The sequence below is a fragment of the Uloborus diversus genome, chromosome 8, assembly GCF_026930045.1.
Source record: "Uloborus diversus isolate 005 chromosome 8, Udiv.v.3.1, whole genome shotgun sequence".
NCBI classification, from domain to species: Eukaryota; Metazoa; Arthropoda; class Arachnida; order Araneae; family Uloboridae; genus Uloborus; species Uloborus diversus.
This window is the reverse complement of record NC_072738.1, coordinates 99675430-99692426: the sequence shown is the minus strand read 5'-3', so window position 1 is coordinate 99692426 and position 16997 is coordinate 99675430. Positions and strand designations below refer to the sequence as shown.

The 16997-nt window shown below is 33.2% G+C and overlaps 1 protein-coding gene across 1 annotated transcript in view; it reads left to right on the top strand.

The window, feature by feature from the left end:
* The window catches only part of LOC129228508 (protein 4.1-like), a 109165-nt gene that overhangs the window by 48006 nt on the left and 44162 nt on the right, over positions 1–16997 (top strand). The window contains exons 2-4 of the mRNA XM_054863188.1: positions 9852–10043; positions 12692–12796; positions 16711–16753. Of these exons, the coding sequence (XP_054719163.1) occupies positions 9858–10043; positions 12692–12796; positions 16711–16753 (334 nt within the window). The 5' untranslated portion in view covers positions 9852–9857. The remainder of the gene's footprint in view (positions 1–9851; positions 10044–12691; positions 12797–16710; positions 16754–16997) is intronic.

Genomic DNA, 16997 nt, shown 5'->3' with positions numbered 1-16997 from the left:
GAAAAGAAATTACAAAAAGAAGCATAGTTCACACTATCTATTTGAAAATCCCTGATTGAGTAGGTAGGAGTAAAGGCTATAACAATAGTCTGACTTGCTCCCGCCACTCATTTGTGTACTGGCTATCCCCAAATTTTTAATTTTAGCACTTACATTCCTTTGCTTCTCACTGCCTCATATTCATTCCACTTTTTTCTTTTCGTAAGAGAGTTTTAATATGAAAATAAATAGCCTGCTATCTACGCGTGATTAACGTAATTAAAACTTGTTTCGTACACGTTGAGTCAACCCAGCATCTATTGCAATTAAAAAGTAATTATAGCCACCCCTCTGTCGTCAATCCATCATAAAAATGATTCATCAAAAGCCTCTTTTTAAACTTTTTCTTCCTTTCTATTTACTACTAATTTTCTTTCTTGTAGTGCAGGAGATATTTCTCATTCTACGAGCTAATCTGTCCTGCTCTAAGAAGATCATGGTGGAATAAAAGCTTATGTGCATACAGTGAGCAATTTTTCTCTTTCACTCTCCAAATATTAGGATTTTTTTTAATCAAATTGTTCCAGATTATATACATATATATATATAAAAAAAACATGATAAATTTTATCTATAATTAACATTATCTTTCATTTTGCACCGCTTTAAAAGCAAACCTCTCACATGTGTGTACATGTGTAAATTTAACCCAAAATGAAATTTATATGTACAGTGCTGGTAAAAAAAAAAAAAAAAAAAAAAAATTGCATCACCTTCGCATTTTCACAATAATGGGATTATGTGAGAAGTTTTGTCGACCGATTAACGATGAATGTATGTGAAATTCTGCAAAACCTATGAAATAAACATTTAACAGCAGGAATCCGATAATTGTTTATGTAGATCGGGGCTGTTTCCGGGCCAAGGCAAACTGCTGACCCCATGCTCATTTTTGCATTTCTGAACCTATGTGTGAGTTTAGAGGAAAAAAAATACGTAACCCCATGTCAATTTAAGTCTAATAACAGGATAAAGGTTTTTAAATTGTTACTTACCAGTTTTGCCCTATGGCACGCAGCAGAATCATCCTGGAAAATGACGTTTGGAACTGAAGTAAAGTGATCCCGGGTAGTAGGAAGCAATTTCTCCTCCAAAATGCCAATATACACCTGAGCGTTTACTGTTCCTTGCACAAAGCGAAGCCCACCAACTCCTTGATCAGAAATACATCCCCAAATCATCTGGGATACGGGATGCTTGATTGTGTTGAATGCAGTCGGGATGATATTTCTCTCTTTTGCGGCGCAGATGATGCAATTTTTTTTTACCACCACTGTACTCATTATCGAATTTTCTTATTACACGAAGAGGAGAATCATGTAGAAAAAAAATGGACTCATCGGCATGCCAAGTTTCATAGATATGATGTGGCTGAATTTTTTCTGGGTACATATACATCTTGTAACATTGCGTACGGTTGTGTGTGTACTTATATAAAATGGCGATAAGATGTTCTGCTGAAGGAATTACGCATTGAAATGAATTTTAATTACTAATTAAAAATGAATGTTTTGTAGTTTAGTTCTTTGGCGAAAAAAGCGAACGAATTAGTTTCATTACTAAAGTGGAAGATAAAAGCTACTCGCGATTTCAATAAATTATAGGAGGCGCTGCAATCTCTGGCTAATGGCGGCTGAAAAGGGTAAAACAAACAAATACCGAATCTTATGACCTGTTTTTAAGCTTAATGAATGGCAGTTATTTTTCATCGTGTTGACGGGTTTTCTTTTCTATTCTTTTGAAATCACATTGCACCACAAACTGTCTGAAGCCTATGTTTTACCGCAAGGGAAAAACATGGAACGGAATGTTTTACCTCTTTCGGTTGTTTCTTAAATCCCTGCAAGGTAGCAAGTTTATTCAAACTCTAGAATTGCGAAGGGGGTAGTATTGATGTTACAAGCTATTTAAAATAATTTGAGTATCGTTAATTCAAGAAAAGTAGAAAAGGATCTTCCATATACATTGGATAGATACTCTTTATTCTGAATACTCATGGGACCGAACAAAAGTGTTCAGATTATGAGGGTGTTCATTATAGAGGGAAACTGGATCATCCATGTGAAAATACTTCCAGGTGATTCTCAGCCGCATTTTACTTGAATACTACACTTAATACAATGGTTGGATTCCTGAAATGAAGTTCAGTGGCAGAAATTTCAGGCTCATATTGCTCGGTTGAATGACTTTATGTAATTCAGTAATATCCGGAAAAATAATTTTTCTCTTCTTCCTGTCTCCATCTTCTCTTCCCCTTAATGCGCTTCAATCATTGTGATAAAATTGTAAATGTAGTTCAGGCTTTCCAATTTGATTCCAAGGAATTCCCGAGTGCCGATTATGAACACGTTTAGTATATAGATAGGTAATAATTGGAAAGGGTTAAAAATAGCGTTCATAATACTGGGGTGTTCATACTATAGGGTGTTTGGTGTTGAGTGGTCATGGTCATCCTATATTAAGTCGAAGGAGTTTCGCCGGGACCATCAAAATGTGTTCAGATTCAGAATATCGGGGTGTATTCAGACCGAGAGAGTGTTTAAACAACATTCATCTTTGTTTTTTGCCGTTTCTTTTAATTCGTTAAACCGACTTGTTTAATGTTAACGCATTTCGCTAAAGAACTAAATATTCCTTCCCCTGTAATTAGAAACCTATTACTGTCTGCAGTTTCTTTAGAGAGACACCTCAACTCAACTTCGCATGATATCTTATCACGTAGTCCAGTTAATGACCCGTATGAAGACAATAAAATTATTTCATTTTTGGTGTTCCTCTCTTCGGTGCATCTTTTTTTGTTATTTCGTTCCTGCGAGAGCTCTTCCGTTTACAAGAAATGCCTGGCTCGCGTGATGTAACGTCTCGCGTGTGCCTATTCCACCATTTATGTTAAATTGATGTCTTCAGCCCTGCAGGCGTTTTATAATGGGGCGTTGGCGTTCCGAAAGGATTTATCTTCTTCCTCGAAGAAGGCCTCTTTTCGTCAGGTGCATTTTTATGGTCTTCAATACCCCGGCAGGTGGACTGCGATACCTGTCAAGGAGTTATGATTGAAAGTATTTGTTGGTGTAGGTTGAACCGTGTGGAATAACTTGGGAATTTTATAACTCGTGTCTTAAAAAACCTCTTGGTCTCCTATACACTTGGTAATAAGAGACTTTGAGTCGATGAATTTTTATCTTTCAAGGTAAATCTAAGTACTTTTGATAGAGATACACAGAATAAGTATTTTCACTTATCTGGATTGATGACTTTCTAATGATCATGAATTGCTCTAAAAGCTGAAATTATATTTTTCAGCTAACTCTCGTTTGAGCGTGTCAGAATTTCGTGACTAATTTCGGAAATTCAACTTATGAGGGAATTATTTTGCCTTGATTAAGACGGCAATCAATGTTTTGTACAGAACATCTGTCTTTTAGGCGGAATTAATTTAGGTTTAATAGTTATAGGTGACCTTGCGCGTGAAATCGTTCTGAACATTTCAAGCATGATTTCAAAATGTTTCCTGCTGTAGTACAGTCTTGTTCTGAAAAGTTGGACTTCGACCAACTGAAGCATAAACAGATGCCATTTGTTAAAATTGGGATGAGAAAAGCCGGATTACTTTTCCAATAACGTATTGGCGTTGTACCACTCTAAAAATTTCTCCTCCTCCAACCCAAACATAATTGACATCGTCCAAGGTCATGCATCATTTTACCTGAGCTAAACTGCATTTTAGATGTATGGAATTAACCTTAAGGGCTGTCTATAAATGATGTCACACTTTGAGGGTGAGTCCTGAAATTGTGACAGTTGGTGACAAGGGTAACACCAAGGTAACAACAAGCGTGGCATCACGCACTTTTTGTGAATATGCGTATGTAAAACAGCGTGGCAAGGGGATGGGGTAAAGTAAAGTGTGACACTTTGTCATAAGGGGAGGGAAGGGTCAAAAACGGTGGGAAAAGTGTGATATTCATGGACAGACACTTAACAAAACTATCGAAAAATCTGAACCTGTGTGCTAAAAATGCAAAGGAAAAAAAAAGTGCCCAGTCTCAGAGACGGATGTTCCTCAATCGGCGGGGAGAGAGGGAGGGGGTAAACTGGCTGAATGGTGAACTGCATTTTAGGTCATCAGTTTCACTCTGGAAAAATAAGCAACATTTTTGAAATTTGTATATTCTTCATCATTGCTCTTATTTGATGTGTGCTAACAAGAAAAAAATTTAATTTGTTGTAATGTCAAAATGATAGACATACATTCTTTTCAACTTTTAACGCTTTATACTAAGTCTTTTAAAATTATTTTAATGAGTAATATATTATGCAGATTAAGTGCAAATTAGTAAAGACCAAATTTTATCCCAGCAATTGTGGATTCAACTTGGAACCATCAGGCCCGACGAGAGGCCATGATAGCCTAGTCGGAAACCTGGGCTGGCCCCTGAGGGGACCCAAATTGAAGTCTAAGTAGTATAAATTTTATAAGTTTTATGAGAGGTGGAAGACCCGGCAACTACAGTGATAAGGGGCCCGCTTTAGCTTTCTTTTCCCCGGAAACCAATAGGTCTAACGTTCTAATTCCGGTATTGCAATTGTAGAAGTATTTTTCTAGTTCCTACTACTGTAAAAATACTTATTTACGCGAGCCCGTAATCGCGAAAATTTAAGCCACGCAAAATATTTTAAGCGGAGACTTTTTCAACTTTCGGTCCTCTGCGTAAAAAATTCGCGCAATCTTCAGCTCCTGAAATCACCTATACCTTCATTTTCGAGAAAATTACAGCCCACGAAAATAAGTGCTTTTAGTTTTAAGTATGTAATTGCGACTCAACAGAATCCTCCAGGAAGGCAAAATGTCCCTAAGTTTTCAAAATCGAAACTGAAAAGTTCGGTTTGGCGCAGAATAACAAGTTGATGCTTTTGGGGAAACAGTTGTACGTACTCAGGGGCGCGCACAGAAATTTTAGGGCCCGTCACAAATGTATTTTACGGGCTCCTCTCCATATTGTTTACCTCTATATTTCACCCCACGTTAAAAAAAAATTGGGCCCCCTTGAGGTTCGGGGGCGGGTCAACAGGTGTTCCTTCTCCCCCCCCACCCTGTGCACGCCCCTGTATGTACAGGCCAGGGTTCGTACGGATCATGGAAATCCTGGAAAGTCATGGAAAAAAAATAAACGAATTTCAGACCTGGAAAAGTCATGGAAAATTAATACTTTCATTAAAAGTCATGGAAATTTATTTCAAGTCATGGAAAAATGTCTTGGGTAGTAAGAAAATAACAATAGCTAATGAAGCGCTAAAAATATTGAGTGATTTAGTAATATTGCATGTAAATTGAACGATCTCAAAAACAAATCCGATTTTTGGAATCCAATTTCATCTGCTTCTGTAACAGCCGCTCGCCTATTTTCATAATGTGATTTTACTACTGAGGCATCACTAATTTTGAATTCACCATCATTTTCAGCACTTCTTATATTTTATATTTTGTAGTAGTAGAAATGCACGTTCTTGATTTTGCCACGCTCCTTCAAAAAGTGCAATTAAATTGCATGCGAGTTCATTTCAACACCTTGTAAAAATTCATTAATAATTTCATCAGAGTTTATCTCAATATGTTGAAGGCTTTAGAAATTGAAGACTTTAGTCAGGCAATAGGACATGAAAATAGGGGAATTATAATATTCTAAAACAGTGATGCCCAATATACAGCTCGCAAAACTGATTATTGTGTGGCCAGCTGAAATATCTGGTTTAGAAAAATGAATTTACTGAAAAACGTGGCTTTATTTTAATGAACAAATATACGGTCAAGTTACATGGGTGAGTTGTGCACTATTAACACCAAAGGGCAATATTTTTATGAAGTGAATTTATTATTGGAAACTTAGTAATAATGACTCACTCAATTTTTCTTCCATTATTACTACTCTGCCTTGTTTATTAAATATGTTTTAGACACTTAAACAGTGTATATTACATTTCACTATATTTTTACTTTACTTGGATTTATATGCTAAATACAAACAAGAATAATTGATTAGTTTCTGCTATGTGCACTTATTTTTTTTTTCATTCACAAGTAAGTGCTCCAATGAGGTAGTGGCATTCACTAAAAAGTTTTTCTAAAGCCTATTTCCGAAAATAGGCAAGTTTGACATTAAATAGTACTATTCTCTTCGTGTAATAAGGTCATGAAAAATTTTTTGAAGTCATGAAAAAGTCTTGGAAAAGTCATGGAATTTTTTTATCCAAATTGAGTATGAACCCTGACAGGCGTACCTCGTATAACACGGTTAATTCGTTCCGTGTAGTATCGAAACCATGTTATATGAGAATTTTTCAAAAATAACTTTTGAACTTATTTTTACACTAATTAATCATGTACATAATAAACTTCATGTCAATATGTATCGTGTTGTATCTATACCATGTTTTGTGCTACATCGAAACCGTTTTATACGAGACGTCTTAGAAATAATGTAAATCAAGGGATGTGTACTGTGTACCGTGTTATACCGAAACCAAGTTTCACAAAAACAAAATAAAAATTTATTAACATTAACAAAATGTATTAAACAAAAATGAAATTCCCTCTTTTTTAAAGATAACATTCGTGTTATATCAAAACCATGAAGTATTAAATTCAAGTTTCATACCGTTTGATATCGAAACCGTGTTATAATAATCGCAAATTTGGTACCGTGCAATATCGAAATCGTGTTGTACAAGTATACCGTTTTATATGAGGGACGCCTGTACTGATTTCCGAATTATGTTTATTATTCTTTGGCAAAAGTTATATTCTAAGACATCGTCGTTTAACACGTGATTTACTTACTGGCAGTGCGATCGTACTCTGCTGCGGAATCCAAATTTTTACATTAGAAATTTTACTTAAATGAAAACAGTACAAGAATTAATAATTTAGTTAGCCATTCAAACTCACATGAAAAGCCTGCAGAATTTTTTATTTAGTTTGGATCAGATCCGTTGTCTTGACAAGGCATCTTTGGCATTCGTAACACCATTCCACCTTTTCTTCAAGTTTTAAACCCCTAAAATTCCGGGCTTGCCTTCACTGTAAAAACTCTTTCCCGTGGTTTTGTGTGTGTGGGGGGGAGGAGAGTAAACCGTGACAGGTCTTTTATGGTTTGTCATGGTTTGAATGTTCCATTGGATGAAGGTAAGTGGGAGGAAGGAAAACCAAAAAAACAAACCCAAAATAACACACAATTAACCAATGACAAATTTTTTTTCCTACAAAGGAAATAAATTTTGTCATTGTTAAATTGTGTGTTATTTTGGGTTGTCTTAATTATATATGTAACTGTTTTGTTTATCAGTGGCGTCACTCCGGGGGAGGGGGGCGGTCCGCCTCGGGTGTCACCCGTTTATTAGATGACACCCTAGGTGGAATTGCAAGTTTTGGAAAAAAAAATGAATCTAAAATGCATTTTTAAGACTAAAAATTTGAAAATTCTCCGCGGGTTAACCCCCCGACCCCCCCCCCCCTTTTTTTTTTTTTTTTTTAACATTAGTTCACGTAAAATTTCGGTATAACACAAATAAAGTTGTTACTAAAAATTGCATGAATTTCATGTTTACATATTTTTTTCCCTTTGTGTCTGTTAGGGGGGGGGGGGCGTGACACCACAAATTACCGCCCCGGGTGTCACCCATGCCAGGTACGCCACTGTGTTTATTCAATTGTTCTAAATAAAGACACATCTTTGGAGGAACCATTTCCCAGGTTTTTTTTATGAATAATTCAATCAGAAGAATTTGACATTGCTTTAATATGCTGATCACCTTATTCAGGGTGGCGACAGATCAGGGAGATCAGGGAAAAGTCAGGGAACTTTATTAATCAGGGAAAAGTCAGGGAAATATCAGGAAATTTTGAAAAAATAACAAAAAATCAGGAAAAATTGATTTTATGAAGAAATTTTTTTTTTTTTTTTTTTTGCTTTACAAAATTAAGTATTCTAATTCCTACGCATTTTCTGCCCATTACCTGTTCAAAAAAAAAAAAAGTAAAATTAATGAGGTGCGATTATACACTGCTGCATATTTGTGCATCTTTTTTCCTCAACGTCAAAGTATTGAATCTTACTTATTAACCACAGGATGAACTTCCTAAGATTGCTTCTGTGTCTGTTTGGTTGTTTATTTTACCTAGCTTGAAATTTCCTTTTACGCTTTCAATGCTACGTAAAATAAACAACCATACAGGCAAAGAGGAAGCCTTCATTAATGCCTTAGCTCCTTTGCCTTTATTCCATTGTCTCGAAGTAATTAGCGTACTGTAATCACGATTTCAAGAAGAAATCTTTGGTTTTTGAATTAATACTATTAAAACTTAAAAGTTATTACTTCTTTGCATTTTTAATTTAATTGCTAAAATTGAACTTTCAATTTAAAAAACTTTGTTTTTTGCCGTTATATATTGTTTGTTGTCACCACAGATTATAAAGGTTTTCTTTTCTTCAGACTTGAGTGATTCTTTAATTTTATAACCAAGTTGTATTCTTCTTTTATATATTTTGAAATTAACTAATTGCTTTTTTTTTTTTTTTTTTTGTTCTTTTTTTTTCTTGCATTTCAAAGCTGTTTGTTACAAAAGCAATCTAAGATTTTTTTTCATTGCATACTGAAATCATTTGAAATAGAGTTAACTTGTGTACTTAAGTAAATATCTTTAATTTTTTATTGTTAAAATGCTGCATTCATTCATTATAACCTATATTCTTGATTAGAGAAAAGCTCCTTATGAATGGATGTCAAATGGTTTCATCTGTTTTGCATAAATATGTCAATTAGTTATATAAGAATAACTACATTACTTCTAGTCTTTCACTATTACTTGTTATTCTTGCAACAATTATTGTACTGTTTGAAAACTTAGTTCAAAATAATTTTAATTACTTTTTAGCTCTAAGTTTCTTAAAATTCTTATGCTAAGTGGTTTCTGGAAGTAAAGTATTTTTTTCTTTTTTTTTAATTTCTATAATTTTTCCATGTAGAAAAATTTAATGTGCTGTTTTGTAGAAGGTTTTTTCCCTAAAAAAATCTATTTGATATATTTTTTTTTTTACCATTTTATTAAAAAAGTAGCATTTTTTTTAAATATATCTTTAGTTCAACAACTTTACATAACTTAAAACGTTTAAAATACTGCGTTTTATACAAACATACAAACAATGGATTTCAAGTAGAGCAAAGAAAGAAAACCATTATCATTGGTAACGTAAATCAGGGAAATTTGATGAACTTAATCAGGGAAATCAGGGAAAAGTCTGGGAACTTTTTTTCACAGTTCCTGTCGCCACCCTGTTATTAAATGAATTATGTTAGAACAAATGTGTGTTCAAAACTTTTTTTTTCCTTTTCTTTCTTTCTCTCTCCCCCCCCCCCCCCCCTTTTTTTATTGAATATAGAAAAATCATTCAAAGTTTAATTTAAAAAAAAAATAGTTTAATGGTAACTTAGGATAAACACTTTAAAGTAACATATTTTTGGTATGTTTCATTTGATTTGTCTTAATTTTAAAATTATGAAATCTTTAAATCTGGAAAAGATTCGTAATCCTGAAACAAAGGGATTCGCTGCAGACTGAATGTGAATTTTTTAAAAGTGGATAGGCAGCATTAGTAAAAGTTGGGGAATGTTGGTGCTGATTTTTTTTTTTTTTTTTTTTCGTTGTCACAGAACGAAAAGATATCCTGTAGCAATGCTTGTGTGTGTGCGCGCCTCAAAACAAAAACGGGAAGGAAAATTGAATTTTAATTTTTTTTTTTTTTTTCATTTTATTTTAGTTTACCATGACAGACATCCGCAATATTTCAATGGATACTTCCCTTCCAATAACAGAAAGCGGAGTGGTGATCAGTGATTTCGATTCTCATTACGGCACAGGGAAAAGAAGACCAAAAGAAATAAATCGTTCTAAAACAGTACCTTGTAGAGTTCGTATGTTGGATGGCACAGATTTTGAATGCGATATCAACGTAAGTAGCCGTATTTAAACTTATTTTTGCTAATGAAAATTAGTATTTCCTTAGTTATCTGCAAATTTGTTTTAAAATATATGTATTAATGTAATCCATCTTCTGTTAAGTGGGAAATATTTTTTATCTCTTTAAAGACCATAATGTTTGTAGTAGAGTGTGAGAATTTTTTATACAACTGTAATATTTAAATCCAACTTTATTTACCATGCGATGTTATTTACCAAACGATGTGTGTTTGTATGTACGTCATCCTAACTTCTCGTGAGCGCAAGAGAACTGACATCGAACCAGGTATTGATAAATTCGTGATTTTTCAAGACATCACGTTTGGCTCGGGTGCATAGTTCTACGTCTTTAATTGGCGGAGATATTAATTTAAAAACGTCTTTTTTCTCCCTCCCTAATTCGTTCGAAATCTCGAATTCTTGTTTTCTGGCAAGTGGCCAATAATTTCTCTAAGCGGAAGTGACTCATAAACGGGAAGATCACGCGGGGAAAACGAATGTTAGAGTGTCTTAAGTAAACCGCGTTTTTTTATTGGATAATTTAAGTCCCAAGAACGTCAATTAAAGTTATTTCGCTAACTTCAGCTGTTTCAGAGGGGCGAAGCCCTCACAGTATTCTTTCGGTAATACACTAGCAGCAAGAAGGGGGCGATGCAATCGAAATATTCCGCCGATGGCGATGTACATCGACCCGCCGTTGGCGGTGAGGTCGAGGGAGTCACCGAAGGCGGCTGTTAAAATATTAAATGGTGGTGAAAATAACAATTATGTCGAGTTCTGGAAAAATTGGTTTAGCAGATTTTGCCCATAAATGGGACAATATGTGCTTTTTGGTCCATTAGAGATGCAAAGCTACAATTATTTTCCATAATTTCATTATTCTATTATTCAACTCAAACATGCTTAGATAAATATTCAAATTACGTACACTTGATCTTCAATTAAAGAAGTGATACTGAGTATGAAGATGTATTGAAAATATTTGCTATGTTTTCAAAATGAAATTATAGTATATTTTTTAAGAAATAGTTTCATTTATTTATTTTTGCAGTTTTTAAGATTCTGATGAATATTTGCAATTTTTTCAAAATAAAGTTACAGTATAATTTTTTAAGATTTTTTTTTTTTTTTTGCTAATTTTAAAATTCTGATGACTCAAAAAAAAAAAAAATAAATAAATACTCGTATAATAAAATCTATGAATTGTTTGTATTTGATAAGTAACAAGATATGTTTTTAACGCAGAAGACATTATGTCCTGTGGTCTTTAAAAGATTAATGGAATCAGTGTGCAAGGTTCACAATAAACTTAGTGAGATGCAGTTAAATGGGGCAACTTAAAAAGTTCTATCATATATCGTGAATTATTTTCGAGGCAAATTTTATAATGGTTACAAGCTTTAAGATACCTACTTGTTGAAATCCACAAAATGGTGGTTTTAAAGACAGGCTCAGAGCCAGAAGACGAGGTCATAGGAGTCATCCCCCCCCCCTTAAGGCCACGGTCTGCCTTTTCAGAGTTTCATTTCGATCTGTATGAAGTAATAACACAAGAAAAATACGCACTTAGTAAGCCAATTCTCCTCTCATTTAAAATTTTAGAATCTGAATTGATCATTTTTCGATTGATCATTAATTTTGAACTTAGCAAAGTGGAGGAACAAGGCCCTTTTACCTTTAGAAGTGAGAGGGCAGTTGCTCGGAATTTACGCCCAAAAATTGTCCAAATTGAAGTATTAAAAGGTTTTGGACAAACTTTGGTGAATCTAGGAGATCAGATGAAGCTTGTACATAGGGAGGGGGGGGATTATAACCCAAAAATGGAGTAATTTTCAAAAAATGATATCGAAGATAGTAATTTTAGGCAAGTTTTAGTAACGTGAGAAGAAAGGGCGATTTCCTCTCGAAAGGTTTTGAAATTTTCAAAGTCAATCTTTGGCTACTTTGAGGACATTAGGGCTCAGAGGCTCCTCCCAGAATTTTCATGAAACTGAAGTTTCAAAAACACAGTTATAGGCTATCTTTAGTGAAGGTTTGGAGACTTTCTTCTTAAGTTTTTTGGCAGTGAAGTCTGAGAAATGGAACTATAGGCTATCTTATTGACATTTGTGGGATGATTTCTACTGACAAAACTATTTTCAGTGATAATCTTTATTCACCGAAAGAAATAAATAGATAAATGCATATATTATTCATACTTTTTTTGCACTCATTTTGGGTCCTCTTTTTCATTACCATTATGTAATGTACTTATTCAACTGACTGAAGTTCCTCTTTTGTCATATTGCATATTTATCATATCTAATAAATGGAATCGATATCGTTAATTCAATACAACTTAGTAGGAGATTCTCAGGAGTCGTTTTTCTTTTGAAAATTTTTTTATTAGATGGAACTATGTTGATAATTTTTTTCTTTTTAAATTTTACAAACTTTTAAGCATTTATTGTGTGATTTAGGTATTTTTAACTTGTCATTTTACAATTTTAAGTCTTTATGTTTTAATATTTTAAATGTATAATTTGTTTTAATTGCTATTTTTATATTATTGTTGCCACTGTAACTGGATTCTTTCTGTAGTGTGCAATACTTTCAATAAATAAATAAATAAATACCTTTTTTTTTTTTTTTTGCTTTCAGAGGCGAGCTAAAGGTGCTGATTTAGCAGAACTACTTGCAGACTCTCTTAACCTCTTGGAAAAAGATTATTTTGGTCTTACATTTTTAGATCAGGATGGGTCTAGGGTGAGTGTCTTTCTTATATTTTGAAATTAATTCGTAGAAAACAAGGTACAAATAATGTAAAAACTTTTATCAAGTTCAGTTCATGTGAATATTTACCTTAAATTTCAATCCTCATACATATAATAGCCAATGATCAAGTAATGCGCGTGTTTCAACAATGAAACTCGTGCCACGGCATGATAATTTGATAATATGTTTTGGTAATGTTTAACATGCAGGGAAAGGCTTTATCGTGACAAGGCTGAACTCGATCCGGTAACTTAACTGTTTTACTGGTAAGACTGTGTCATTTCAGGGGAACGAAGAAATGAATAAATGGTCAACAACGAATGCCACCTACTGGAGTTTAGGGTTAATCCACTGGAGTTAGGGTTACAACTATCAAATATCACAAAACAGGCAATGGCTTTGTTCAAATATAGAAGCAATTTTCATCCATCATACCTTGACAGTCGATTTTCTGGTTAGATAATATTTACCACAAATGAATTATAATATTCTTTTTTATTCATTAATGCTTTATGCATGTCTTTAAATCAGTAGCTTAAAACTTTTCATTAAAATGTTACCACCAAAATGTATGGAATCTAGAATTGAATGCCTAAAATATGTTGGTGGCATTCTATGGGATGCTTTTAAAAGCAGTGATGGTATTAAATGCCTGACCCAAGCATAGTACAAATACAAATACAAAAGTGACGACCAGCAACAGGCTCTGGGCCCAGCTAGACTGGTCCTAGTCAATTTACAATCCCCAGTGAAGATCAATGGCCCTCTTAAAACTGTCTACTCCTTTGCTCATTACCACCTCTTCCGGTAAGCTGTTCCAAGGTTCCACTACCCTGCTAAAATAATAATTTTTCCTAATATCCATGTTAGCCTGAGATTTAAATAGCTTAAAACAATGACCCCTTGTCCTGTTTTCAGTGCTAAACTTTAGCCCCATCTACTTAACATCTTTCGTTTTAATAAATTTAAACAGCTGAATCATGTCCCCTCGGTCTCTTCTTTGCTCAAGACTGTACATTTTTAGCCTTCTAAGCCTGGAATCATAATCTAAGTGGGAAAGTCCACTTATTAGCCTTGTAGCCCGCCTTTGAACCCTTTCCAATACATTAATGTCTTTCTTAAGATAAGGAGACCAAAACTGAACAGCAAACTCCAAATGAGGTCTTACCAAACTTCTATATAAGGGCAGAAGAACTTCTTTAGATTTATTTGAAATAGATCTATTGATAAACCCAAGCATCTTATTGGCTTTGTTGCTAGCAATGCTGCACTGTTGGCTAAACTTTAAATCCTGACTTATTAGGACCCCCAGATCAGTAACTTTGTCTGCCTGACTAATGACTGAACCTTGCAAATAATAACTTGTACACTTATTTCCATGCCCTAAATGTAGCACTTGACATTTCCCAACATTAACAGCCATACCCCATTTATCAGCCCACTCCGTAATATGATCTAGATCCTCTATCAAAACTAGATCGTACAAAATCTAGATCTGTATCTAGATCGTACAAAATGCTAAATTTCATATGTTGCTCATGACATATATTTTTTTTAGCTTTTGAATATAACTTAATATTAACAATATTATTTTGATATTTTTCAGTTATAGTTTCATTACTGTTGTACATGTTAGTTTTTTAGGCCATTTTTTCCATGATAAGTCGAAAGATAAAATAGTTGCATGGATTTATCTTAATTTTTTGGTAATAATGGTTATGTCTTTTACTCCCTTTGATTGTTTCATTACCTTTTTTTAAAAAAAAATTTTGTTTTAAACATTTTTAAGAGCGTACTTATTTTTTCGATCCAAATTCTTTTCTTTTATTAAAAAGGATTTAAATTAAAATACTTTTGCTGTTAAGAAAAAGTTTGCTTTTATTTTCTTAGTTTTTATGGAATTATGTTCAGTAAATTATCAAAATATTGCTGTTACAATGTTCTTTCAGTGTTTAATTTTGGAAAATTTTCTTTCTTTGTGTTTTAAGAGAGGAAGGAAAACTTCCTTCCTCTTTAAAAGTATTTCTAAAGCTTCTGCTAGTTTATGTTAAACTACATGCTAAGTTTTCAAATATTGCAAAAATATGAAGAGATATTGAAAAAAAAAACTTAGTGCATAATAAATGTTAACTGTAAATATATAGAGGCGAACCAAATGACCTTTTAATATTTTACTACGGGCAAACCAGTATGGGTACTGCTAGTTAATAAATAAATTTTGGTAACATTTTTGAACATTTACAAAATATATTTTTAGAATTTTTGCTGAAAGTTGAAGTGCACCAAATTAAATTATCTTTACCAAATATAAGGTTCACCAGTAGTTGAAATATTCTTGAGTAGTTGACACTTGTAAAGAAAAAATAAATTGACAAGATAACTGTAAAATTGTACAAAAGCTACAAAATTATAAAAAGGTGTTTAAATTTGCAATGTTTACCTTCCAGCTTATTCGTAGCAAAATTCTTGGCACCTGTGTCCCTCTTGTTAATTCATTTTTTTTTTCAAATAAGTGTCAACTACAAGTGCAGTATCAATTACTAGTGCAGGTGTCAACTACTGGTGGCTTTACCTTCTTATACCATTTTAAGAAAAATAACAAGCTGATGTGTGCATCACATGACTTCCTTTTACTCCAATTTAATGTCATTTCCCCATTAGTGGCAATTTTAATGGGATACAATAGTTTACTCTCTAAATATCACCACCAGCGGCCAAATTAAAATCAGATTTTTAAAAAAAAATTGCCAATTTTATCGCCAAGTTGAAACAAAACTTGACGACCAAAAGACTGGCAATATATCGCCAAGTGTTTGCCAAATTATAACATCACTTAAATTTACATCAAAATTAACAACAATTTAACCCCCCCCCCAAAAAAAACGGGGCAAAAGACCCCTTTAGAAACACCCGAATGCAACCAGAAGGGGAGGTGCACAACTAGACCCCACTAGGAGTCTACGTACCAAATTTCAACTTTCTAGGACATACTGTTCTTGGAAATGCGACATACATAGGCACATACATACGTACATACAGACATCACGAGAAAACTCGTTGTAATTAACTCAGGAATCATCAAAACGGATATTTTGCGTGTCTATACGTTCTTTGGCACTTATCCACGTGTGGTCGAGTCGAAAAAAGAAACTCAACGTTCATTCAGGGGTGATTAAAAAGGAAATTAAGGTCGATTTTTGAGTGAAAATTTTTTCGCAAATACAATACTTCTTTTTTTGAAAAAGGAAGTAAAAAAGGTGACAGAATAAACTTTTGAAAAAGTAGTCTACTTTACTCTGACTGAGTGAGTATTCTCTTCGAAAATGTAAGACATAAATGTTGGAAGTGTGTAGTTAGTTTTGATTGAAGCATCATTTTGAAAATCTAGTCTTCAGAGAGCATGCATCACCTAAGCATTGTTTTTAAATAATCTGCATTGCAAACTGGAAATTATGAGTTTTCTTTTGTTTTTAAGTTAGTAGTGCAGAATATAGTGCTTCCTAGCAGAGAAGTATTCCTAGTCTGTTGTAATTTTGAAATTTATCTTAGCCTTTTTGAAAACACTGTGCTTCCCTTTTGAAAATTATCTCACACATCATTATTAGGTGTGCTTGTTTATTCTTATATTGCATACACTACACATGATCGACTTTTTTTTTTTTTGGAGGAGGGGCATAGCAAAATGCTAAATTCATATTCAATTATATTTCTTTAAGCATAGTAAAATTGAACTCATTTCACTGCAACATATTCAAGACATGTTTAAAATTGTAGAAATGTTTAAATATTTGATAAATGTTAATATCTTATTTTGATTTTAACTTAAAAATTTTGTTTCGGTTTTTAAATGATAAAATTTTTTCCCCACATTTATCTAATTATTTATTTTTATAATATTTTTACAGAATTGGTTGAATTATGAAAAAAGAATATCGAAACAAAACAAAGGTGAGATCATTTAAGAAAAATTTGTTTGTTTTGTTTCTTTTCCTTGAAAAAATTTATCTTAATCGCTTAATAGTGACTTACATTCTTTAAAAATGTTTTAAATTTATACATTAGTTTAAAAAATAAAAAAAACTAGGAACAATTTGAAATGTTAATTTTCAACTCATGTAAAATGACCTGCATTACTATTTTCTGACAAGTGAAAAACTTCCATGGAAACTTTAAAATCTGACTTTTTCTTAAA